This window comes from Leopardus geoffroyi, chromosome D3 (genome assembly GCF_018350155.1).
Source record: "Leopardus geoffroyi isolate Oge1 chromosome D3, O.geoffroyi_Oge1_pat1.0, whole genome shotgun sequence".
NCBI lineage: Eukaryota > Metazoa > Chordata > Mammalia > Carnivora > Felidae > Leopardus > Leopardus geoffroyi.
Window position 1 is genome coordinate 54,677,199 of NC_059339.1, and position 26,105 is coordinate 54,703,303.

At 35.0% G+C, this 26,105-nt stretch overlaps 1 protein-coding gene across 6 annotated transcripts in view; it reads right to left on the bottom strand.

Annotated features, from left to right (window-relative positions):
• CCDC178 (coiled-coil domain containing 178) overlaps positions 1–26,105 on the bottom strand; it is a 436,131-nt gene that overhangs the window by 355,798 nt on the left and 54,228 nt on the right. For 5 of the 6 annotated variants that reach the window (XM_045457578.1, XM_045457575.1, XM_045457577.1 and 2 more), the window contains 2 exons: positions 23,679–23,818; positions 7,566–7,588 (listed from right to left, as the gene is read on the bottom strand). In XM_045457578.1, coding sequence (XP_045313534.1) covers positions 7,566–7,588; positions 23,679–23,818 — 163 coding nt within the window. Of the gene's footprint in view, positions 1–7,565; positions 7,589–23,678; positions 23,819–26,105 lie in introns of those variants that run through there. The other variant, XM_045457581.1, reaches the window with a different exon arrangement.

Genomic DNA, 26,105 nt, shown 5'->3' on the forward strand with positions numbered 1-26,105 from the left:
TCCTGAGAAACTTAACAGAAACCCATGGGGGAGGGGAAGGAAAAAAAAAAAAAAAGAGGTTAGAGTGGGAGAGACCAAAGCATAAGAGACTCTTAAAAACTGAGAACAAACTGAGGGTTGATGGGGGGTGGGAGGGAGGGGAGGGTGGGTGATGGGTATTGAGGAGGGCACCTTTTGGGATGAGCACTGGGTGTTGTATGGAAACCAATTTGACAATAAATTTCATAGATTGAAAAAAAAAAGAAAAGAAAGCCTGCTTAATATGAGGTCAGTTAAGTATTCATTATATTTTCTCCTATAGTTTTAATTTCATTTTTAAATATATGTTTTCAATAATGTATTTTTTCTTGCTTGTTTTCTTTAAAAAAATGTTGAATCAGTACATTGTACACTTGAAACTAATGTAACATTGTGTGTCAACTACACTCAAATAAAAAAAGTTAATTAAAGAGAGAAAAATAATTGTCCCAGCATCTATTATTAAATAATGCTCTCCCTACTGGCTTGTAATACCAATTACATGATATATTAAATTATTACATATAATTGAATCTATTTTTGTGTATTTTATTCTAAAATTCAGTTAACTTGGGGGCCAGCAAAATTTTAATTCTTAGAAATTTTTTTTAATTGAGGCAAAAGTCATATAAAATTAACCATTTGGAAGTGTAAAGTTCAATGGCATTTACTACATTCAATGCTGTGCAGTCATCATCCCCATCTAGTGGTAAAACATTCTCTTCACCTCAGAGGAACAGCCTCTTATTTATTAAGCAATCTCCTGCCTTGCCCTTTCCCACCAGCCCCTGTCAGCGACCAGTGTGCTTCCCATGTCTATGGGTTTACCTGTTATGGATATTTCATATAAATGGAATCATACAGTAGATCACTTTCTGTGTCTGGCTTCTTTAACTTAGCATGATGGTTTAGAAGTTTATCCGTGTTGCGGCATGTATCAAAACTTTTATTACTTTTGGTGGTTGAATAATATTCCATTGTATAGATATATCACACTTTATTTATATAGTAGTCCATTGAAAAATCTGAGGTTGTTTCCACCTTTTGGCTATTGTGAATACTGATGATATGAACAACTGCACACAATATATTGTTTGAATACCTGTCCTCTTGAAATCTTTTCTGTACATACCTCAGAGTGGAATTGCTGGGTTTTCTGATAATTCTAGGTTTAACTTTTTGAGGAACCACCAAAACTGTTCTTTCAAAGTGGCTAAACCATTTGACATTTCCATCAGCAATGTCTGAGATTTTCGATGTCGAATAAAAGTGGCAAGAGCAGGTATCCTTGTGTGGTTCCTGATCTTAGGTTGAAAAATTTCGGTCTTAAACATTCAGTATAATGTGAGTTGAGGGTTTTTCATAAATGTCCTCTATCATGTTTTCTGTTTTTTGAGTATTTCCATCATGAAAAGGTGCTGGATTTTGCCACATACTTTCCACATCAATTGAGATGTTCACATGGGTTTGCCCCCTTTTTTACTGTGGATATATTACACATTGATTAGTTTTGCTATTTTGAACCACGCTTACACTACCTAAGGGAAATCTCACTTTATCATGATGTATAATTCTGTTATTATGTTGCTGGCTTCAGGTTGCTAGTATTTTGTGGAAGATTTTTGCATATCTATTCATGAAGTCATTGGTCTATATGCTGCCCTCATAGAATGGGTTGAAAAGTGTTCCATTCTCTTCCATTTTTTGAAAGAGTTAGAGAAGCGCTGGTATTAATTCTTCTTTCAATGCTTAGGAGAATTCACCAGTGAAGCCATTTCGTTCTGGGTTGGAATATTTTTGATTACTGGTTTAATTTATTTACTTATTACAAATCTGTTTAGATTTTCCACTTCTTCTGAATCACTTTTGGTAGTCTATGTGTTCCTAGGAATGTGTCTTTTTCATCTTGGTTATCTAAATTTGTTGTTCATAGTATTACCAATTGCTCATAGTATCGTAGCCCCTTTTATTTATGTGAGGTCTGTAGCAATATCCTTGATTCTCATAAATCAAGTCTTCTTTCTTTGTCAGTCTAATCAGAGGTTTGTGAATTTGGCTGATCCTTTCAAAGAAACAACTTTTTAGTGATAGTTTCTTATTTTTTATTCCTGACATCACTGTACTAATCTTTATTATTTCCTTTCTTTTGCTAGCTTTAGCACATTCATTCTTTCCTAGTTCTGTAAGATACGGAATTAGGTTATTGGATTCGGATCTTCATTTTTAACATTAGCACTTAAGGCTAGAAAGTGCCCTCTGAGCACTGCTTTTGCTGCATCTCACAGGTTTCGGTACTGTGTTTTCATTTTCATTCTATTCAGAGTATTTCCCAATTTCCTCTGTGATCACAGCCGTGAGTCACTGAGCTGTTTTGTTGTTGTGGAGCATGCTGTTAAATATCTACATGTATACGGATTTCCTGGATTTCTTTCTGTTATTGATTTCTAGTTTCACTCCAAGTGGCCAGAAAGGACACTTTGTATGATTTCAGTCATTTTTTATTCTATAGAGATTTGTTATGTGGCCTAACACATGATCTATACTGAGTGGTGTTCAATAACAACATGAAAAGAATGTGTTTTCTACTGCTATTGGGTAGTACATACTATATAAACCTGTTAGGCCAACACTGTTCTAGTGCCGTGCAAGTCTGTATCATTACTGATTTCTTCTTTTTAGCTCTTTTAACCATTATTGAAAGTAGGGATACTAAATTCTCAAACTCTTACTACAGAACTGTATACTTCTCACTTTAATTCTGTCCATTTATACTTCAGGAATTTTGAGGTTATGTTTTGGGTATGTATATAATTTTTATCCCTTCTTCATGAAATGACTCTTTTATCAAGATGTCAATTATTCTTTGTCATATAAGTTTTACATGGAAGTCTATTTTGTGCAATTAGTTTTAGCTACCCCCGCTCATTTGTTATTTTCATGGAATATGTTTTCCATTCTTTTACTTTCAACATACTATATCTCTGGATCTCAAGTGAGTTTCTTATACATAACGTATAATTGAATCATGTATATTTACCCATTCTACCACTCTCTATCTTTTAACATTTTAATCCATTTTCGTGAAAAGCAATTACTGTTAAGAAAGGACTTGACTTCTTTGTCTGATATGTCACTTGCAAATATCTTTTCCCATTCCGTCTGTTGCCTTTCAGTTTTGTTGGTTGTTTCCTTTGCAGTGCAGAAGCTTTTTATCTTCATGAGGTCCCAATAGTTCATTTTTGCTTTTAATTCCCTTGCCTTTGGGGATGTGTCAAGTAAGAAATTGCTGCGGCTGAGATCAGAGAGGTTTTTTTCCTGCTTTCTCCTCTAGGGTTTTGATGGTTTCCTGTCTCACATTCAGGTCCTTCATCCATTTTGAGTTTATTTTTGTGAATGGTGTAAGAAAGTGGTCTAGTTTTATTCTTCTGCATGTTGCTGTCCAGTTCTCCCAGCACCATTTGTTAAAGAGACTGTCTTTTTTCCATTGGATATTCTTTCCTGCTTTGTCAAAGATTAGTTGGCCATACATTTGTGGGTCCAATTCTGGAGTCTCTATTCTATTCCATTGGTCTATGTGTCTGTTTTTGTGCCAAAACCATGCTGTCTTGATGATTACAGCTTTGTAGTAGAGGCTAAAGTCTGGGATTGTGATGCCTCCCACTTTGGTCTTCTTCCTCAATATTACTTTGCCTATTCGGGGTCTTTTGTGGTTCTACACAGAGAGGGAAGGAGGCAAACCATAAGAGACTCTTAGAAACTGAGAATAAACTGAGGGTTGATGGGGGGTGGGAGGGAGGGGAAAGTGGGTGATGGGCATTGAGGAGGGCACCTGTTGGGATGAGCACTGGGTGTTGTATGGAAACCAATTTGACAATAAATTTCGTTAAAAAAAAAAAAAAGAAAGAAAGGACTTACTTCTAAGGCACCTGGGTGGCTCAGTCATTTAAGCATCAGACTTGATTTTGAACATTTTTTTTTAATGTTTATTTGCTTTTGAGAGAGAGAGACAGAGCATGAGTAGGGGAGGGACAGAGAGAGAGAGAGAGAGAGAGAGAGAGAGACAGAATCTGAAGTTGGCTCCAGGCTCCGAGCTGACAGCACAGAACCCGACACAGAGCTCGAACCCACAAACCATGAGATCATGACCTGAACTGACGTCAAACAGTCAAATCGACTGAGCCACCCAAGCACCCCATCATACTCTAGATTTTGGTTCAGGTCATGATCTTATGGTTCATGAGTTTAAGCCCTATATGGGGTTCTGCTCTGGCAGTGTGGTGCCTGCTTGGGATACTCTCTAAGTAAATAAAAAAAGAAAAATAAAGGACCTACTATTTTTGCCATTTTGCTATGTGTTTTCTATAATACTTAAATATTTTTCATTCTTTAATTTCTCCATAATTGCCTTATTTTGTGGTTAGTTGATTTTTTTCTAGTGTATTTAGTTTCTTTATTGGATTTATGTTGGTGCTTTTTGTTTTGTTTGGTTTGGTTTTAGAATTTTTCTTAGCGGTTCACTGGAGATTACAATTAACATCTTAACTTCATAAAAATTAATTTTGGATTAAAATCAATGTAGGTTCAGTAGTATTAAAAAACCTCTGTTCCTTTGTAGTTATGCTCCCTGCCTTTGTGTTGTCATTTTTACAAATTACAGTTATACACTGTGTGCCTATACACACACATACACACACACACACACATTCACACACACACACACACACACACACACACAAACACAAACACACACATAAACACTTAAATTTGGAAGAGAGTGGGAGCAGGGGAGAGGGACAGAGGGAAAGAGAGAGAGAATCTTAAGCAGGCTCCATACTCAGTGTGGAGCTTAATGCAGGACATGATCCCAAGACCCTGGGATCAAGACCTGAGCTGAGATCAAGAGTCCGACGCTCAACTGAATGAGCCACCCACATTCCCCTATGTGCCTATTAATATAGATTTATAATTTTATCCATTTATCTTAAAAATTATATAGGAAAATGAAAGAGAGGCAAAACAAAAATGGCTTCATGTTGACTTTTATATCTATCTTTGTAGCTACCTCACTGTTCTTTACTTCTTCATATGGCTTCAAGTTACTGTCTAGTGTCCTTTGATTCCTGCCTAAAAGACTACCTTTAGGATTTCTGATTGAAAGTTCTGCTAGAGATGGAGCCCCTCAAATTTTTGTTTATTTGGAAATATCTTATTTTCTCCTTTATTTTTGAAGGACACTTTTGCAAGATTCATAATTCTTGTTTGGCAGTTTTATTTTTTCTTCCATCACTTTAAATGTATCATGCTCTTGGGGCGCCTGGGTGGCTCAGTTGGTTAAGCATCCGACTTCGGCTCAGGTCAGGATCTCACGGTTCGTGGATTCGAGCCCCGCATCGGGCTCTGTGCTGACAGCTCGGAGCCTAGAGCCTGTTTCGGATTCTGTGTCTCCCTCTCTCTCTGCCCCTCCCCCACTTGCACTCTGTCTCTCTCTGTCTCAAAAATAAATAAACATTAAAAAAAATAAAAGAAATAAAAGAAATAAATGTATCATGCTCTGGCCTCCATAATTTCTGATGAGAAACTGACTATTATTTTTATTGAGGATCTCTTATTCATGATGAGTCACTTCTCTCGTGCTATTTTCAAGATACTCTTTGTCCCAGGCTTTCAATGATTTGACCGTAATGTGTGGATCCCTGAGTTTATCCTGTTTAGAGTCCACTAAATTTAGTAAAAGTATACATTCATGTTTATCCTAATTTGGGAATTTTTAGCCAAAATTCTTCAAATATTCTTTCTCCCCCTTTTTCTCTTCCCTGTTACTCTTGCACTCTCATTATGCGTATCTTTGTATCTGTGGAAGTGTCCCTCACACCAGTTAGGCTCTGTTCATTTTACTTCATTCTTTTGTCTTTCTGCTTCTCAGCCTGAATAATTTCAATGGATCTGTTTTCAAGTTCACTGATTCCTCTGACTGCTCAAATCTTGATGTTGATGAACATCTCTAATTTTTCATTTCAGTTATTGTACTTTTCAGCTCCACAATATCTACTTGGTTCTTTTTTACAATTTCTACTTCTTTATTGATAATCTTAATTTGTTGAGACATTAGTCTCCTGGTTTTAATTCTTTGTTCATAGTTTCCTTTATCTGTTTGAGAATATTTAAGATAGTTCATTTAGCTATTGTCCAATAAATCCAATGTCTAAGCTTTCTCGGGGCCATTTTTTAAAACTTCTTTTTCCCCCCCTGTTAATGGTACAAACTATCTTTTCTTTTTTTTTTTTTTTTTTTTTTTTTTTTTGCTTTGCTTGCTTCATAATTTTTGTAGGAAACTGGACATTTTAAATAGTTTGATTTGAAATGTAAATAAGATAACCTTCCCTCTGTTGAATTTGTTGTTGCTATTTGATGTGGGTTGTTGTTCTTTCTTTGTTTAGTAGTAGTTCTTCGAAAAACATTTTGTAATATCTGTATTCTTTGTCATGTGTGGCCACTGAACTAGATGTTTCATTAGCTTACTGGTAAACTTATGTTTTGTCCAAATTATCTTAAATATCGAGTCAAAAAAGAAAAAGAAAAAGAAAAAGAAGATGAAAAAAGAAAAAGAAAAAAGGAAAAAAGAAAGTAAAAAGAAAAAGAAAAAAAATACTCTCCCAATCTTAGCAGACTGAATCTATGTATTCTTTCAATGCTTATCCAGGCTGTTTACAAAACTACCTTCAGTTATTGCCTGCACAGATCTTAAAGGTCAGCCAGAGATAAATGGTCAGGGTCTTCTTGGATCTTCCCTGAACATATGTCTGGCAATGGTCATATGCATGCACTTCTGGATGCTCCAGTATATATGACGGCTTTGAAGAACCCTATTTCCCCCATCTATCTCTTTTGCTGACCTCTTCTTTCCCAGGCAGTGTGCCCACTGTTATTCACAGCCTCAGACAGGGGTTGTGAGTATATGCCTTTAAATGCTTCCAGTAACGACTGCCTGTAAGCGGTTCCAGCTGAGTGATTGCTCCAAGTCAGGCAAAACAAAGGCAAGTCTTTGTGCTGGTTCTTCAAGGAGTCATCAGACAGGTCAAAAAGCTGAAACACAATTCTTTGAGAATAAGGTCCATATTGTTTGCTCTGACACTCGCAATCTACACCACAAGTACAGGCTGCTCTCTTCATGGCCACTACTGACCTGGGGACTAGAATGGCAAGTGGGCAATTTAAAGTGCCACAGTGCTCTCTTAATGCAATGCAACGGACTCTTCATTAACTCTTCCCCTGGCTGTTGTTTTTGACTAAATTCAGATTTCTACAAAAGTCGATTCTGACCAATTTTTACCAGCATTTCTTTGTGGTTGGACAGAGCCCTGGAGGTCCCTATTCTGCCATTTGCAGTGACATCTGAATTCTTATGTTTTCAAAAATACATTGTAATATCAAATACAAAAAACTCTGCTTTTAACTTCCTGTTTCTTTTGAAATAAAACTCATCTGCAGCATATTAATCATTAAAATTTAAACATAAAAACAATTTAAAAAGAATGAACGGAGCTTACCATTCTTCAAGAGAAGTTTCAAACTGTCAAAATAAAAGATCTCAATAAAAATCAAATTTTACGTATTTGAAAAAATAACAGTAAACTTATACTTGAACTCACAGATAAAACTGTAAGTGCTCCACTTCACATGTCCCATCATATGAGGTCAAACAATACTCTGTTATTTCTAAACCAGGTATTCTACATCCACTACGTAGTCCTTTCATTATTACTGCCACCGAATTATTCTTACCTTTCATCTTCTAAATCTTACTCCTTCATCAAAGGCCAGTTCAATGTCACTTAGTCCCAGAAGACTTTGCACAAAATGAGAAGTGCATTATACCCATTGAGTTGTAATATATTACCAAAGAGTGGAAAACACATAGCTATAGGTAAGTTCACAAATATCTCGTTTTCTATAGTGTCCCTCTTTTAGACTATAAACTCCAGGCTAGGAGTCATGCTCTACAGATATATTCTAAGAATATCTTGGGCTGTGACACAAATTACCAAAAACACAAGAGAATACATAGTCATAATTTTATGGGTTTCTTAGATAATCTCTAATTCCAGACGTTAGTTTGGGCATACATGATTACTTCTCTTCAATTCCCATGTTGTACAATATTTCTGGAGAAAAATATATATGTTTGCCAATAAAAGCACTGGAACATATACTTCAGAATAATTCCCAGAAATAGAAAGAAATCAGAAGGGACTGCTAGTGAAAACAGAGCAAAGAAAAATATAACTCAGAAGAGGAAAATGAAGACCATTTCAGGGGAGGTGAAAGGCTTCTCTGTGGAGCTCATGAAAAATTCCCAGCATGTGAGAAGAAGCAGGTGATAATCAAAGTAAACAACTAAAGGCCAGCCTATGGTGAAGCAGACTAGTCTTATTGCTTTTCGTTCTGATAACCCAGTATACATGGCTGAAAAGATTCCTTCTAGTCACTGACATGAGAAGAACTCTCTAGCCACACAAGATCTGCCTGAGATGGAGAGGCTAAGAATGGAAGTTGTGGTTCTAGGGAGAAACAAAACAGAGCCCACATAACTAGCAGAATCTCACATAGAAACAAACAGATGGGTAAGGAAAAACAAAGGCTGATTCATCCATGAGTGAAAATACTCTAAAGTGCTACAACAAATTCAAACGCATGCTTATTTAAGTAAACAAAAAAAGAGTCCCTCAACTTTCTTGCCTAAGCATATTACTTCCCATTTATAAGGAGCTCCAGTATAATTTTGTATATACTGGATAAAAGCCTTTGATGTAAGCAGACTTTGACAGCTGCTAAAAAGCAAACAACAGCAATAGCAGCAAAAACAACAAGAAAAACCAGCAAAAAATGTATGCTCACAACAAGTAATCAGTCTGTTCTATTATTTATAAATACAGAAGAACAAAAAAGACTATACAAATAATTAAGGAAATATTAGAGCAAAGCAAATAAGAAAATTTACTTAAGACATAACAGAAACACTGGGATGAACAAAAGGGAATACAATAATAAATTCAAGGCATATGTATATTTCTCCACAATATTAAAAAAAATAGAAAGATGAAATCTAGTATAGGAATGTTGCTATCCAAGGGGTGCCTGGGTGGCTCAGTTGGTTGAGCATCTGACTTCAGGTCATAATCTCATGGTTTGTGAGTTTGAGCCCCATGTTGGGCTCTGTGCTGACAGTTCAGAGCCTGAAACCTGCTTCAGATTCTGTATCTCCCTCTGTCTCTGCCCCTCCCCTGCTTATGCCTGTCTCTCTCTCAAAAATAAATAAACATCAAAAAAAAAAAAACTTTTTTAAGAAAAAGAATGTTGTTATCCAAATATGAAAAAGACTAAAATAAGTAATCATTTCATTACCTATATACATGAGAATTTAGTTTTTTATAAAATTTACATTTCAAATCAAGGGAGATGAACAAGTCAATAAATGATATTAGGATAATTTAAAAAATATTTGGAAGAGAAAAAGTATGTGTCTCATGCTATACCATAAGGTAATAAACTTCAGATCTGAAGAAGCCAAATGTAAAAATAATAAGGTTAACTGAAATAATAAAACATTTTAATAATCTTGATATGAGGCAAATTTTGGTAAACAATACAAAATTTGTCAGATAATGGATTGGTTTTACATATAAATTTCTCTATGAAAGAGTACTGCAAATAAGTTAAAAATACTACAAGCAGAAAAAAATTGTAACTAACATAAAAGAAAATAGATATTTATCAATACTTCTGCACATATGTAAAAAATAACAAACAAAAAAACTGGGAAAACTATATGAACAGCAATTAACAGAAAATTAAATACAAATGGGCAGAAAGCTTAGGATGTTCTATTTATGTGTACTAAATTATCTATATATATTTAGCCATACCTATGTACATGTACATATAATTATATACACACAGATATATGTTAAATGAATACTGTATGTATATTAATATGTTAAAGAACTAATAATTTAACATCAGATTTTCATCAATTTGCCCACCTTCCTCATTATCTCCTACTTAATCCTCTCCTCTAAATTAGTTTCAGTATTTGCTAAACTGCTGAAATTTTCTTGTGCTAACAGTATAATAGATTTAATGGAATCTAAAAAAACTTCTGAAGAGACTAAATTCATCTACATAATAAAAAAAACTGATGAATGCAGTTGTTTGAAATCCCAATGGGTTTAGCATGTAATATGACAAGCTTATTCTAAAATCTATATGTATTAAGAACAGCCAAAAAAGTATAAGAAAGGAAAAAAGAGGGAACTACCATACCAAATATTAAAACATATGGAGGGGCAGGCGCTTGGGTGGCTCAGTCGCTTAAGCGGCCGACTTCAGCTCAGGTCATGATCTCGTGGTTTGTGAGTTCGAGCCCTGCGTCCGGCTCTGTGCTGATGGCTCAGAGCCTGGAGCCTGCTTCAGATTCCGTCTCCATCTCTCGGCCCCTCCCCTACTCATGCTCTGTGTCTCATTGTCTCTCAATAATAAATAAACGTTAAAAAAATTTTTTAATATATTCTGGGGATGTCTAGATGGCTCAGTAGGTTTAGCGTCCCACTCTTGATTTTGGCTCAGGTCATGATCTCACAATTGGTGAGATGGAGTCCCATCTGCTTGGGATTCTCTCTCTCCCTCTCTCTCTATCCCTTCCTACACACTCATGCACTCTCTTTCTCTTTCTCAAAATAAATAAATAGACTTTAAAAAACCATATTATGAAGCATATTTAGTAAAATGAGGTACTATAATAGAGATAAAATTAACCAGTGGAATGATGGGAGTCAGAAATAGATATAATCATATATGAACACTTGATATGATAGATAGAATATAACTGATTTCTAAGAAATGACTGGATTTTGCAAAAAACTGATGTTGAGAAAAATAATTTTCTCTATTTTTACAAATGAAAATACCTATTCCATTATTTGTATCTGCACACACACAAAAACACAATTTCACGTTGTTTAACAATTAAATCTCAAGCAAAAAAACACCTTAAAATTTTAGAAGAAATAAAAGAAAAATTTTCATGACTGCACTATGGAGAGAGTTCTTAAACAATACGCAAAGCACTTAAAGGGAAAATGAAAGATGTAAGTGTATTAAAATTAAAAACTTATTTTAACTAAAAGATATCATAAAGTAAAAAGACAGGTCAAACTGAGAGAGTAAGTTTAAAACATATATAACAAATTAAAGATAGCAACTTGTTCCTACAGGTCAATAAGAAAATCCAAATAAACCCAAAAGACAATGGCAAATGATAAATGTACAGAGAAGAGAATGAGCATTCAATGAGTGTATTATTAGACCTTAAACTAATCAATAATTAGGAAAATAATTATCCCTCAGTTTAACTGGTAACTCACAGACCTGCATACTGCAGAAACCTACCAACAGTCTGATTTATATAATAGTCCTGAGAAACCATTTGAAGTATCACAAGAAAGTCAGAAAGAAATTGGTTAAGAGGTTCTTTAATAATTGTGACATAATTACCCAAAAATGTTAAATTCCTCAACATGTATGCAATGCTTAATACTATGGGTTTAATCCTTTTTGTAGCACAACAGAACATGATGTATTTTATAATGATAAAGATAGGTTACCTACATTTTTCAAAATAGAGTTAAATTTGGTATAAACATTTTAGGATCATCTATCAAAACCTTACCATAGCAACATTTTTGTAGATGTTAAGTGATGAAGCAATAAAGAAAAACTATTTTAATCAGTCTTTGATCCGATATGAGAAGGCAAAACTTGACATACCTAGTATTCAAATAACATTGATAACAATGGTTAACAAAGGGAAGGCCTACAATACCACAGAAAATTTTGGAATTTTATATTCATAATTACTTATCTGAAATATTTATAAAAGTTTTAGAAACTGCTTGAAATTGCTAAGTTATTTTTAATAAAATTCCATTAAAATTAAGCTTAGAATTTCACTTACTGCCATAAATGTTTTAGATATTTAGAAACACTGATTATAATTCGCAGTTAACCAATTTTACCCAACTAACCACAAAATTCCGTACATTTTTTTATTTCTTTCTCTTTCAAAAAGCAAGAGAAACAAAAGTGGGAAGGTACTAAAAATATCACATTGGACACACTTTTAAAAATTAACACATTACGGGGAAATCAAAAACTTTATTTGCCTTTAGCTCTAAACTATATTGCTCACAAACTTCTGCTTGATACGTGTAACATTCTAAATGACCTGGTTATTTAACTTCATATTTCTATTAAAAAGTATTCCCAAATGTTTTATATATTTAAATTATATTTATATATTTTATATTATATAAATTATATATATTTATATTTATATATTATATATTTATATATTAAATATGTATATTTAAATATATATTAAAATATATATTAAATATAAATAAATATAAATTATAATTTATATATTTAAGTTAAATATATAAATTAAATTTATATATTTAAATTTAAATATTTAAATTAATTGTCACATTTAAATGCTATTTACTTTTTAAATTTTTTTTTTTTCAACGTTTATTTATTTTTGGGACAGAGAGAGACAGAGCATGAACGGGGGAGGGGCAGAGAGAGAGGGAGACACAGAATCAGAAACAGGCTCCAGGCTCTGAGCCATCAGCCCAGAGCCCGACGCGGGGCTCGAACTCACGGACCGCGAGATCGTGACCTGGCTGAAGTCGGACGCTTAACCGACTGCGCCACCCAGGCGCCCCATGCTATTTACTTTTTAAGACAAGGTATTCATATACACTTCTATTTTCCATTCTAAAAATTAAGAAAAAATAACTTTATGGTGGGAATCTCCTTTTTATTATAAAATATTTGTAGATGTGAAATTCTAATACTGAATACTACCTCCCACAACTGTGACCAACTTTCATCTGGAACGAATACTCATACCATTGAATCTGCAATCAATTTGGAGTTTCCTATAGTCAACCTACACAAAGGTTCAAATCTGCTTGAAAACATAGGCAATGTTTATCAAACAATATGCCAAATTCAAAGTTTTTTTTTTTAAAAGAACAAGTACATCCTCCCCATGTTTTAAAAAGCAGCTTCATGCAAAATTTGAAATAGTTTTAAAAATTATTCCTGAGCCCATTCATTAAAGCGTATTTATTTAAAGAACTGACACATAAATTCAGCAAAGTCACCGGATACAAATTCAACATACAGAAATCTGTACCATGTTTACACACCGATAGCACAGCAGCAGAAAAAGAAATCAAGGAATCAATCCTATTTACAGTTGCAACAAAAACCAAAAGACACATAAGAATAAATCCAACCAAAGAGGTAAAAGATCTGTACTCTGAAAAGTATAGAACACTGATGAAAGAATTTGAAGAGTACACAAAGAAATGGAAAAACATTTCACGCTCATGGATTAAAAGAACAAATATCATTAAAATGTCTATACTGCCCAAAGTAATCTACACATTTAATGCCATCCCTATCAAAATACCATCAGCATTTTCACACAGCTAGAAATGCAGTCCTAAAATTTGTATGGAACCAGAAAAGACCTGAACAGCCAAAGCAATCTTGTAGAAAATAAAACTGGAGGCATCACAATCCCTGACTTCAAGGTATACTACAAAGCTGTAGTCATCAAGATAGTATGGTACTAGGACAAAAACAGACACAGAACAATGAAACAGAATAGAAAACCCAGAAATAGTTCCACAACTGTGGGTGAACTAATTTTCAACAAAGCAGGAAAGAGTATCCAATGGAAAAAAGACAGTCTCTTCAACAAATGGTGTTGAGAAAACTGGATAGCAACATGCAGGAGAATGAGGCTGGACCATTTTCTTACAGCATATACAAAAATAAATTCAAAGTGGATAGAAGACCAAATGTGAGACAGGAAACCATCAAAATCCTAGAGAAGAACGCAGGTAGCAACCTCTTTGACTTCAACCATAGCAACTTCTTACTGGACATATCTTTGGACGCAAGAGAAAAAAAAGCAAAAATTAACAACTGGGACTTCATTAAGATAAAAAGCTTTTGCACAGAGAAGGAAACAATCAACAAAACTAAAAGGCAACCTACGGAATGGGAGAATGTGCAAACGACATGTGATAAAGGGTTAGTGTCCAAAACCTATAATGAACTTATCAAACTCAACACCCAAAAAAACAAATAATCCAGTTAAGAAATGGGCAGAAGACATGAGAAGAGATTTCTCCAAAAAAGACATCGAGATGACTAACAGACACATGAAAAGATGCTCAGCATTACTCATCAGCAGGGAAAAACAAATCAAAACCATGATGAGATACCATCTCACACCTATCCAAATGGCTGAAAGTAACAACATGGGAATAACAAGCGTTAGGATGTGGAGAAAGGGGAACCCTCTTACTCTGTTGATGGGAATGAAACTTTGTGCACTGACTTTGGAAAACAGTATGGAGATTCCTCAAAAGTTAAGAACAGAACTACCCCACGACCCAGCAATTACACTACCAGGATTTCCCAAAGGATACTAACATACTGATTTAAAGAGGCACATGCACCCTGATTTACTTATCAACAATAGCCAAATTATGCAAAGAGCCCAAATGTCCATCAACTGATGATGAATGGATAAAGAAGTTGTGGTATATAGATACAATGGAATATCACTCATCCATCAAAAATAATGAAATTTTGCCATTTGCTATGACATTAATGGAGCTAGAGTGTATTATGCTACGCAAAATAAGTCAGAGAAAAATAAATACCACATGATTTCACTCCTGTGTGGAATTTAAGAAACAAAACAGATGAACACAGGGGATGGGGGAAAAAAAGAGAGAGAGAGAGGCAAACCATAATAGACTGTCAACTATAGAGAACAAACTGAGGGTCCCTGGAGGGGAGGTAGGCAGGGGATACGCTAAATGGGTGATGGGTATTAAGGAAGGCACTTGTAATGAGAACTGGGTGTTGCATGTTAGTGACAAATCACTAAATTGTACTCCTAAAACCAATTATTACACTATATGCTAACTTACAATGTGAATTAAAAAATTATATAAAATCAATATATAAATAAATTTGAACAAAAAAAGGCATTTAGTTAATGCCTATAATGTGCCAAGTAATGGTAGCACTATTGTGACTGATGACTTACATATAGACTCTAACTTCCAAAATTTTACAATTCTGTAGGAGAGAAACATAAAGTAACAACTAAAACACAATGTCACAGTAGTGGGCAGTAAAATGTCTTATGAGATTTCAAGGGAAGACAGTTATCCTAAGCTGTGGAGAGCAAAGATGGTTTTGTGGGAGTAAGAGGGCAAAACAGGGATGACAGAAATTTCATAGGTTAAGGCCCAGAGATTAGAGGTCATCAAAGCTAGAACAGAATATATGAAGGGACATGAAGCTTAAGAGTAAATATTATTTTATAAAGGGACTTTGATGTTATGCCTAGGAATAGGAAATAATCATTATTAATTGGCTGAAATGACTCTTCTAGTATCCAAGCAAAAATGAGAGTGGTCCGAATGAAGATACTATAGTATAGATAGAATTGTTTGGATTTGAGACACATTCCAGAGGTGGAATCAAAACAAATCACTGACTGTATATAAAGGGTGAGGAAAGGTGAGTAGTCAATATAATTAATCAACCTCCTGACTTATGGTCCTGGGTGAATAACTGGTGCCATTAACTGAACCTAGGAGCACAAAAGAAAGAAGAAATTACTAGTTCAATTTTGTATGTTTCAAATTTGAGAGGCTCCAATGACATATATAAAAAGGTGTTCAATGGGCACCTAGAAAAAAAAGAAAAATTTGAGCTGGAAATCCCAATTTAATCTAAGAATACAATGTATAAATAATATCAATTCAAATGGGATCACCCACGAGGAGAATAGAGTCAGAAGGGGACATAGTTCGGGAGCGCCAGTATTTCCAACATGGACAGAGGAAGTAAACATGGAGAGAGCCATAAAAACTGGCTAAAGTATCCACCAAAGTGGGAAGAAAGCCTGTTGACGGTCAAGTTAGCAAAACAAAACAAAACACCCAACAACACAGGGAAAGTATTTTTCCAACAGGTGAAGGTGAACAAAACTTTCATTTCCAACACTATACAGAGTGGAGTTTTCCATTTTATTTAGTTACTTATTTGTGATCTAAATGTATATGTGTAATTTCAATGTTATATTCAACAATGTATCAATTATTCCTGCATAATAAACCACTCTTAAACTTAGTGGCTAAAAACAATCCCCACTTTATTTGCTCATAATTATGAGTCACCATGTAAACTGGGTGTAGCAGGATGGGTTCTTGGTCTTGTCTGAAGGCAACCAATGTGAGCACAAACTCATAAGTCATCTGACAGCTTGACTAGGATAAGTAGTTCTAGACAGCCTCACTCACAAGTCTGGTGGTTTCTGCTCCCTGCACAATGGGCGCCTCTCTCTACTTGGTCATTCATCCTCAAGGAGGCTATATTAATTAAGCCTATTTACATGGGAAGCTTATGGGAGCAAGAGAGTGACAGCAGAGGCTTCAAGGCCTCTCGACAAGAGACTTTCTTAGAAGTTGTCTGATATTTCTTCTGACATGTCTGTTGTTCAACCCAAATCCAGTCTATGCTTAAAGGCTGGGAGAGTAGGGATTGCCTGTTAATGGAAGGGGGTGTAAAGGATGAGGGGAGCCATTTTAATCCTCCATTTTCTTACCTTTCATCCCAAGAATATACATGCCTCCTATGTGCAAAATATATCAAAGGCTTAAATGTAAGTGCTAAAACCATAAAACTCATACAAGAAAACAAAGAGGTAAATCTTCATGACCTGGGATGTTGCAATGAATTCTTAAATATGACAGTAAAAGCATAAAGAATAACGACAAAAGGATAAACTGAAATTTATCAAAATTAAAAACTTTTGTACATCAAGGGACATTATCAAGAAAGTGAAACACAACCTATATAATGGGGGTAAATGCTTGAAAATCATATATTTGATTAGGGTCCAGGATCCAAATATATAAAGAAATTTTACAACTCAACAACAAAATTGTTGAGTTATGAAAAATGGTTTGGTAGTTCCTCAATAAGTTAAACATAGAATTACCATTCCATTTGATAAAGCAATTCCACCCCTAGGTGGAACTGAAAAAAGAATTGAAAAGAACCAAAAGAACTGAAAAAAAGGTATTTACAATAGACAAAAGGTGGAAACAATCCAAAGGCCCACCAACAGATGAACAGTTAAACACAGTGGTATATACATATAATGGAATATTGCTCAGCCATAAAAAGTAATAAAGTACTGATACATGGTGCAATGTGGATGAACTTCAAAATATTATGCTAAGTAAGAGGAGCCAGACAAAAAAAGATCATATTGCATGATTTAATTTATATAAAAAAAATTCAGAATACGTAAATCCATAGAAATAGAAAGTAGATTGTGGTTGCCACACCAGGGTAGAGGTGAACAGATATTAAATCCTTAATGTGAATGGGGTGGTGAAAATGTTCTGGGACTAGATAGAAGTGTTGACTGTACAACATTGTGAATATATTAAATGCCACTGAGTTGTTCACTTTAAAATGGTTAATTTTACGGTACGTGAACTGTGTCTCAAATAAAAAAAAATTTTAACTGGAACAAAGTATGGGTTTTAGTTAATAATAATGTATCAATATTGATTCATTAATTATAATAAATGTACTATTCTAATGTAAGGTATTAAGCTAGGGAAAACATGGTCCAGAGTATACATGAAATCTCTATATTATCTTCCCTATCTTTCTGTAAGTCTTAAACTGTTTTAAAATGAAGTTTAATAAAACAATACTATTTAGAAGACATAAAAATTACTTAATTAAATGAAAGGAAATAATACTAAAGCAAAAAATATGACCATGGCTTTTGAGTTATGAGGTTTGAACCCCATCAGATTAATTATGAAGCCCCAAAGTTCTTATGGGAATTGTAACATTTTGGACTAAAATACAAAAGATTAAAAATGCAGAGAAACTTCCAATTTATATCAGTGTTATGAACAAAACTGTGTTCTACTAAAATTCATATGTTGGAGCCCTAATCTCCAATGTGACTATATTTGAAGATAGGGCCTTTAAGGAGATAATTAAAGTTAAAAGATGTCATAGAATGGAGTCTTAATCCAATAAAACTAGTATTCTTATTAGAAGACAAAAAAAAAAAAAAATAACCCACCAGAGCTCACTCTCTCTCAACATGTGGGCACAGAAGAAAGGCCATGTAAGAACACAGTGTGAAGGAGGCTGTTTACAAGCCAGGAAGAAATCCTCAATAGAAACCAACTGTGACAACACCTTGATTTTGGACTTCTAGCCTCCAGCACTGTGAGAAAATAAACTTCTGTTGTTTAATTCTTCCAGCCTGTGGTATTTTTTATGGCAGCCTGAACTAATACAGGAAAAAAGTTTCAGATAGTTACTCAGGTCTACTTCTTATGGAATTCTAAATATCTCTCAGAACCAAGAGCTCAGAGAGTAATGCAAAGAGACAAAGAGAACCACAAATTAGGAAACTATCCCCAGGAAGCAGAACTGGGTCTTGGCAGCATTGTTTAGACTCAGAGGTGACAGACCTCACACCATGTGCCCTCATAAATTTCAGAATTACAGGCATCAGTGAAAGTTCTGTGTCTTTCATTTCTCTCCTTTTGAGTAACACTGTTCATTGTGACAATTTTGTCCCTGCTTCACCACTGTTTGCTAAGAGTGCAGGAGCAGTATTTAACATCATTTTAATTCACAGATCTCTAGACCAAAAGAAGCTGCACCCAGAGAACATCATCCACATCATATCTGTTGTGGAACATATAATCATGGACCTCTGCATGATACCATCATGGAACGAAACTTTTGGGGGGTTGGTGATTACAGTCTGCAATTGGATGGGTTGTGGACCATGATGTCAATGGACCAACAGACTGACTGCTACATAAACTGTCCCCACAAATTCATTTCTCATGTCATCCACATCTTGTCTAATATTCTACTGCATTAACAAAGGGATTGATTATGTGCTTTGCTTTGGCCAGTGGGACTTGAACAATCATAACACACGCAAATAGTTTAAGCTTTTGCCCACTGAGATCTGTCCTCCTAGAGCACTGTCCCAGACATGGGTGTGAGGCCCTCTTAGTCACTATTTCCAGTTGAGTTAGCAGGTGTTTACATCCACATAACTGGCCCCAGGCAAGAACTAACAAAATTGTCCAGCTGAGCCCAGAACAAATTGCTCAACGGTAACAAAATAAATGCTTGTTCTAGCCACAAAGTTTGAGAGAGAGACAGAGACAGAGAGAGAATGTGTGTGTATGTGTATACCAATAGATAGAAAAAAAATGTTTACTTTTCTGAAGGTATTTTCACTAAAACAATAAAAACCAAATCCAGATTCCAATTAAAAAGTGAGTAATTTGTAGGAAACAAATGTTTAATTTATGCAATCCTTTTCAGATGTTAGTTAGGTAAAACATGAAGAAGGAGAAAAAGATATGTTTAAAGGTGTATGGGATAAAAAATATTTTCTTGAAAACAAGAGAAACATCAATATTTTAAATATTGATAGCAGTGAGTTAGGGAAAAAAAAGTAAATTTGGAAGAGAGATGTGAACACCTGATGGAACAAGATCCTTGAAAAAGATGGAATGCAGATGAGGGGAGTAGCTACTGAGGAGGGAAGAGATTTCCCATGGAAGGACAAAAGGAATAATATTTGTGGAATTCAAGAATGTTACGTGGGATAACAAGAGTTTGAAGCATTTCTATTGTCATACCTCCTATTTTCTTTGTAAGGTAAGAGATGAATGAATAGTGAATTAGAGGATTTGGAGACCTGAACCAAAGAGAGGACAGGAATAGCCACTGGAAAATACTAGAGAAAGTTCTGGTTAACAAACAGAATAATTTCAGAGCACTGCTAAAGGCCCCACTGAGGTTGGACACCATGAATGTGTAACATCTCAAATTGGGATTTCTGTGTAATGTTTTCTGGCACTATTCAGCAGCCTGGGGTGTAGGAATGGAGATGGCAGATCATGAGAGGGAACTCATCAGAGCTTGCAGAGTTCTGTCAGACTAGAAGGATGGTAAGATAAAAAAGTAAAGAACCAGATATACCAATTAGTGAGTGTTTTAAGAGATGAATACATTAGTCAAGAAAGTAAATAATGGAAAACGGGAATGATAGAATGGCAAATAGTGAATACTTTAGGATTTGAAGTGTCCTTAAGTTTCAAATGAAATAGAATTAACAGAATAAGAGAACTCAAAGTATTAGAGATTTAGTCAGTAGGATCAGATGATTAAATATTATTTTTCAGAATTTGAAAACACATGTGAAATGGTATAAGCACAGCAAAATTTTCTAACTGGAATTGTAGGCATTTCATCATTCATATTTTTTTGATCCTCATAGCTGACCTACTTTCAGGGATACTTTCAGTACGGGGGAGAATAGGATGTTCTTAGATCTCAGACACACCTGCCTGGATGCTAACTCTGACATTGACTGTGTGATCTTGGGGGAAGTCGTTATCTCCGGAATCTGTTTCCCCACCTGTAACTGGGGATAATGGCAGTTTCTACCTCACAAGTTTTTTGTAAGGTTTCAATGAAATCATACATATTAAGTGTTTAATACGGCCTATGATATATAGTAAGCGCTTAGTATTACCATTATACCACTTTTACTGCTAATAATGTTATCATTTTTGTATAACACATTCTTTATATTTTAAAGAATGATTTCTAAATACTTTCTCTCTATGCCGTTCTTTCAAATCATGGTAACATTTTAATGATTTGTATTAATCAAATGAAGAAAAAAAAATTTCAGTTTAGTAGAAATGACTCCAAAGTAAATAAAGCTATCTCTAGTCTAGGTCATCTAGAAAAATACAGTGGAAAAAAAAAATAAAACAAAATCTAGTACTTGTATGGGAAGTTATCCAGGTAATTACTTCTATCATATTGCCATGTTTTCTCATTCTTTGCAAAAATAAAATATAGAGAAAAGGTTCACAGTAACTCTACTTTGAAGAATTTTCTTTTCAAAATTCAGAATTGCAATTAAACTATTAGGAATGCATGGACAGACTTATGGCAGATTCATCTCTGCTAATCACAGGCTCTACAGCATTCATTCTGACTATAATGGAAACCACTGCGATTCAACGTGCAAACAAACTATAATGGTTGATCCAAAGAAGACTGACCTTAGGGCACCTGGGTAGCTCAGTCGATTGACTGTCCACCTCTTGATTTTGGCTCAGGTCATGATATCACAGTGCATGGGTTCAAGCCCACATCTGGCTCTACACTGACAGGGCGGAGCCTGCATGATATTCTGTCTCTCTTCTCTCTCTGCCCCTCCCCTGCTTGCTTTCGATCTTTCTCTCAAAATTAAAAAAAAAAAAATTTTTTTAATTTAAAAAAAGATTGATCTTTTCACTCACTTAATGTAGTCCATACCCAAAGTAGATGATGGCTTTATAATTATTTATAGAGCTTTATCTAATAAAAGATTAAGATGATTCTGATTAAAAACAAACAAGCACTGTTTCCATAAGAAACCCCACAACATCAGCAGTAGCCCCCAGCCCTAGAAAACTAATCTGCTGCCTCTACAGACTGGCCTATTTTGGACATTCCACATTAACGGGATCATACAATATGTGGTCTTTTGTGATTATGGTAATGGTTGCACAACTCTGTAAATACACTAAAAAATGCTGAAGTGTACACTTTAAATGACAAACTTTATGATATGTAAATTATCTCAATAAAGCTGTTTTAAAAATCAAGCACTTTATAGAGAAACACAATCGATAAGTTAGACAAATGTGAAAATGGTGTAATTAAAAGAAGATGAACTGCAGGCCTAGAGAGAACATCACTTTCTTTCTCTGTCCTTGACCCCAACCCAATCCCAGCATAAATGTACTCCTTACAGTCCCAAGAAAAACCCAATTTCAATGGGAAGAAATGTCACTGTGAATTGAACAAAGTCAAGAATGTTATTTGAGCCATACTTTCAGATTTGCAGGCCTTAGCAGAAGAAATGTACTTATTTGGGCAAAACACCCCTTTCTCTTTTGCTGGCTGGCAGATCCTTCATGAACCAGCCTGTCTTCATCATTGGGCCATTTTTTTCCCCAACAATTGGAGTAATAAAACATGAAGTTTGGGTAATGTGGAGACATAATTAACCAGGTTACCTGCTTTGACTCCTAACCCCCAAATCCAGAGGAATCACATAATCTGCAACTCAAAATAGGACTTATTTTTTGCCCTTCACGTTGGGGATTGCAATGGAATTTGGGGTGGAGGTTCCAGCTGGTATCACCAAGTTGTTTCTCTGCGTTATTTTGTCCTCTTCACACATAATCCCTTGGAAACTGGTAAAGGGGTGAGCCCTGTTGCTCCCCCAGAACTAGACAGGTAAAGACAGTGCCTGGGACTATAGGCAATGAATGAATAAAACTGAATAATGTTAAACTCCTCCCAAGGGTACAATCAGCTGACAACTTTTATTGGATAAAATATTTTCAAGTGGTAAAAATGTTGAGAAGAAATGTCCTGCAATTTTAAGGACTACACTCGTATGCCTCTTGAAGAAGACAACACCCTACATCAAGCATGAAGACTGGCCCATCAGAACTTTCTCAGAGCCAGATCCAACAACAGTGGTGAGGGAAGAGATACAGCACAAACCTATCCTCTTGTTTGCACAATCTATTTGTGCAGTGTTTGCACAGAATAATCTTAATGAAAGGTATGGGAAGGTTTTTATCATTCTTGTCATCTTTTGAAAATAACCAGAAGTTACAGTGTTTTCAGGATTGAACTCCCTTCAGAATAATAAAGGCAAACAGGTTAAAAAGACAGAATCATTACATTCTCTTTTAACAGACCTATTAAGTATTTCTTTAGAACAAAATAACTCATTAAGAAGGGCACGCCGTGGGGCGCCTGGGTGGCGCAGTCGGTTAAGCGTCCGACTTCAGCCAGGTCACGATCTCGCGGTCCGTGAGTTCGAGCCCCGCGTCGGGCTCTGGGCTGATGGCTCAGAGCCTGGAGCCTGTTTCCGATTCTGTGTCTCCCTCTCTCTCTGCCCCTCCCCCGTTCATGCTCTGTCTCTCTCTGTCCCAAAAAAATAAATAAACATTGAAAAAAAAAAAAAAATTAAAAAAAAAAAAGAAGGGCACGCCGTCCTTTCACACACCAATTTACTCATCTAATCATCTAATCAGTTTAGTGTCCCTAAAAATGATGTAAATACTATTTAATTTACTAGTCAAGTTGGCTTATGGAAATTACTACTTAGCATGATTGCCTCCGGATAACGAACAAACAGGTAGGGGGAAAAAAAAATCTATTTAATAAGGTCGTTTCACCCTTCTGAAGTGAGGCTATCAAAAACATGTCTAGATTAGTAAATTATACAACTAAGCAAAGATTCTATAAAATATTCCAAGTATCATTAAAAAAAATAACTCCCTGGGATGAGTAACAGCCCTTACAGGTTCTATCAAGCTTCCAAAAAATGTTAGCATTTTAAATCTTACCCGTTTCAAATGCTCTTGTATTTTAGATTCCACATTTTCAATGTGTGAAATCATTTTGTTCACACATGGTGCTGGGATGTTTACTAAAGCACAGCTTTGACGTCGACATGGGTAACTAAAGTAAATGCCTTCATTCACCCCTTAAAGATAAAGCAGACAGAAATTAGTTAATAGTTACATACAAAATAGTAAACTGTGATATTCAGAATATGCAAAAAATATTCTGCTTTATTAATACTAACACTTTTTAAATTTCTTTAATAAACACATTGACAAAGAGTTCAGAAAATTATAGAATGGTATGATATTAGGTGATATTAATTATATGTAATTATATAAAGTATTCTATAACATGAACTAAACATTTAAAAAAACACTAAAGAAAAAAGGCAAAAAACCAGTTAATCCAGTAGTTTCTAAATAGTTCCTGAATCACTTAAAAAATGCCTTTGAAATATATTTCAAATTCTCCCTTCAAAGAGAGTCCACATCTCCCAGTGTAAATAATATCCAACCATTCATGCATTGAAGAAGTTCTTTAAATCCAGCATGAGTTTCTCTTGCTGAAAAAAATAAAAGCAGGTCCCCTTCATCCTTATAATAACCTCATTTTCTACCTTCCATTTCTGAAAATTGGAGTCTCATGCAAAGAGTGATTGATGTTCCCACTATAGCATTCAAGTTGTACTCATCATAAAATCCACTCAGTCGGATGTGCCTCAGTGATTCTAATCCTGGCATGTCCCGAGTCGACTGAAGGTTGCAGAAGCACAGCAAAGTTGTCCATGAAACTCCACCAAAGTGCTTACTTGCAGTCCTTTTGCCTCTAAGGACTCTATTGGGCTGGATGATAGCTGCAGTCACTGATCTTAAATGCAAGACACAAAATAGGCTCGGTGCCTCAGTGAGAACAGTGTGATGTCCTCATTTTGGCTGACCTTGAAGAACACAGAAGTTATGCCTTGCCTCCAGACTGTGCTTTTTGTTTCCATGCCAACTCAGAGAGTAAATATCTTCATTTAAACAGCAATGTTTTAAATGTCTTTTAAATAACATCTCCTCCAAAAACATAATGTCCGTGAAAACAGCATACCTGTTTCATTTACATATGTTTACACTATCCCATGTGTTACATATATGTATAAACACATATACGTGTATACGTATATATACACACATATATGCACACTAACATTTTTTGAGAACTAAAAATATGTGCCAAACATGGAACTATGCTAAGTACTTTTGATTCCATATTTTATTTAATCTTCACCACAATCTTATGAAATGGATTATCTCGATTTCATAGGTGAGGAAACAAAGGCTTAGAGAAATTATATAATGTGTCCGTTTCCACAGAACTGGTAGGTGGGAGAACTGAAATTTGAACTATTTCCCCTTGGCTTTGGAGTATAAGCCATACTTTAAGGTTGTTCTTATATTTTTACAAAGGTGGCAAAAAAAGCGAAGCAGTCCTAAAAATATATTTCAGGGCATCTCAAATGTTTCACATATCACTCATTTTTGAATTTTGCTTGTTCCTTCAAGGTATCAGTGCTGATATTCCAATGTAGTTTAGTTTGCTTTGACTATACTCAACACATATACTTGCTATGAACATTTCGTGTGTTATATTCCATCTCTCATCTATAGTTCATACACATATATATATTTTCATCTCCATAACAGTCATAGGGCTAAAGAACAAGCTGGTGAAAATTACATATTGATCTCCTATCCAAATATCTTGATAAGGGCATGTTGCCCTTCCCTCTAGAAATAAAGTTTTAATACACATTTAACAACCAGGCAGTTGTCCTTAGACTCAAAACATTTGTTTTGCTTCATTAAATGTGGAGAAAACAAGGATAGCAATGACTCATTTAACATTTTTTTGTATGTACCACTCTCACCCTATTATGTGAATGCTAATTAATTTCCATTACACCCCTATGGTTTGGGATTAACATTTTGCATACAGTAAAGTGAAGAAATACTACGAAGTTAAAATTTGCAATAAAAGTCTGTAAAAGACATGGCATCTTGAGTAGCGCAATGTAAACCCAGAATCCAGGATTTATTATCACTGTTTTTATTCTAATACAGGCATAATACAAGTTACAACTTTCCTTTACATTTCTTTTCAATTTAGAGACACCGTAGATCACTACACTAGGTGTCCATGTTCATCCTTTTTTTGACTGGAATGATAACTAACTGTGCTTAAGTTAAAGCTATCCAGTCTCTAACCTCAGATTTCTGACTTAATAAATGAATGCGTTGGTAGGGTGTTGTACAAAATCTTTTTCACCTTAAATTCCATGATACAGCTAATTAATGATTTTAGTCAAACATACTGATAGAACTCCTCGCAAAGCCTGTGCACAAATTGTCAGGGTGAGTGTTTAAAGACAAGCTCAGGCAAGA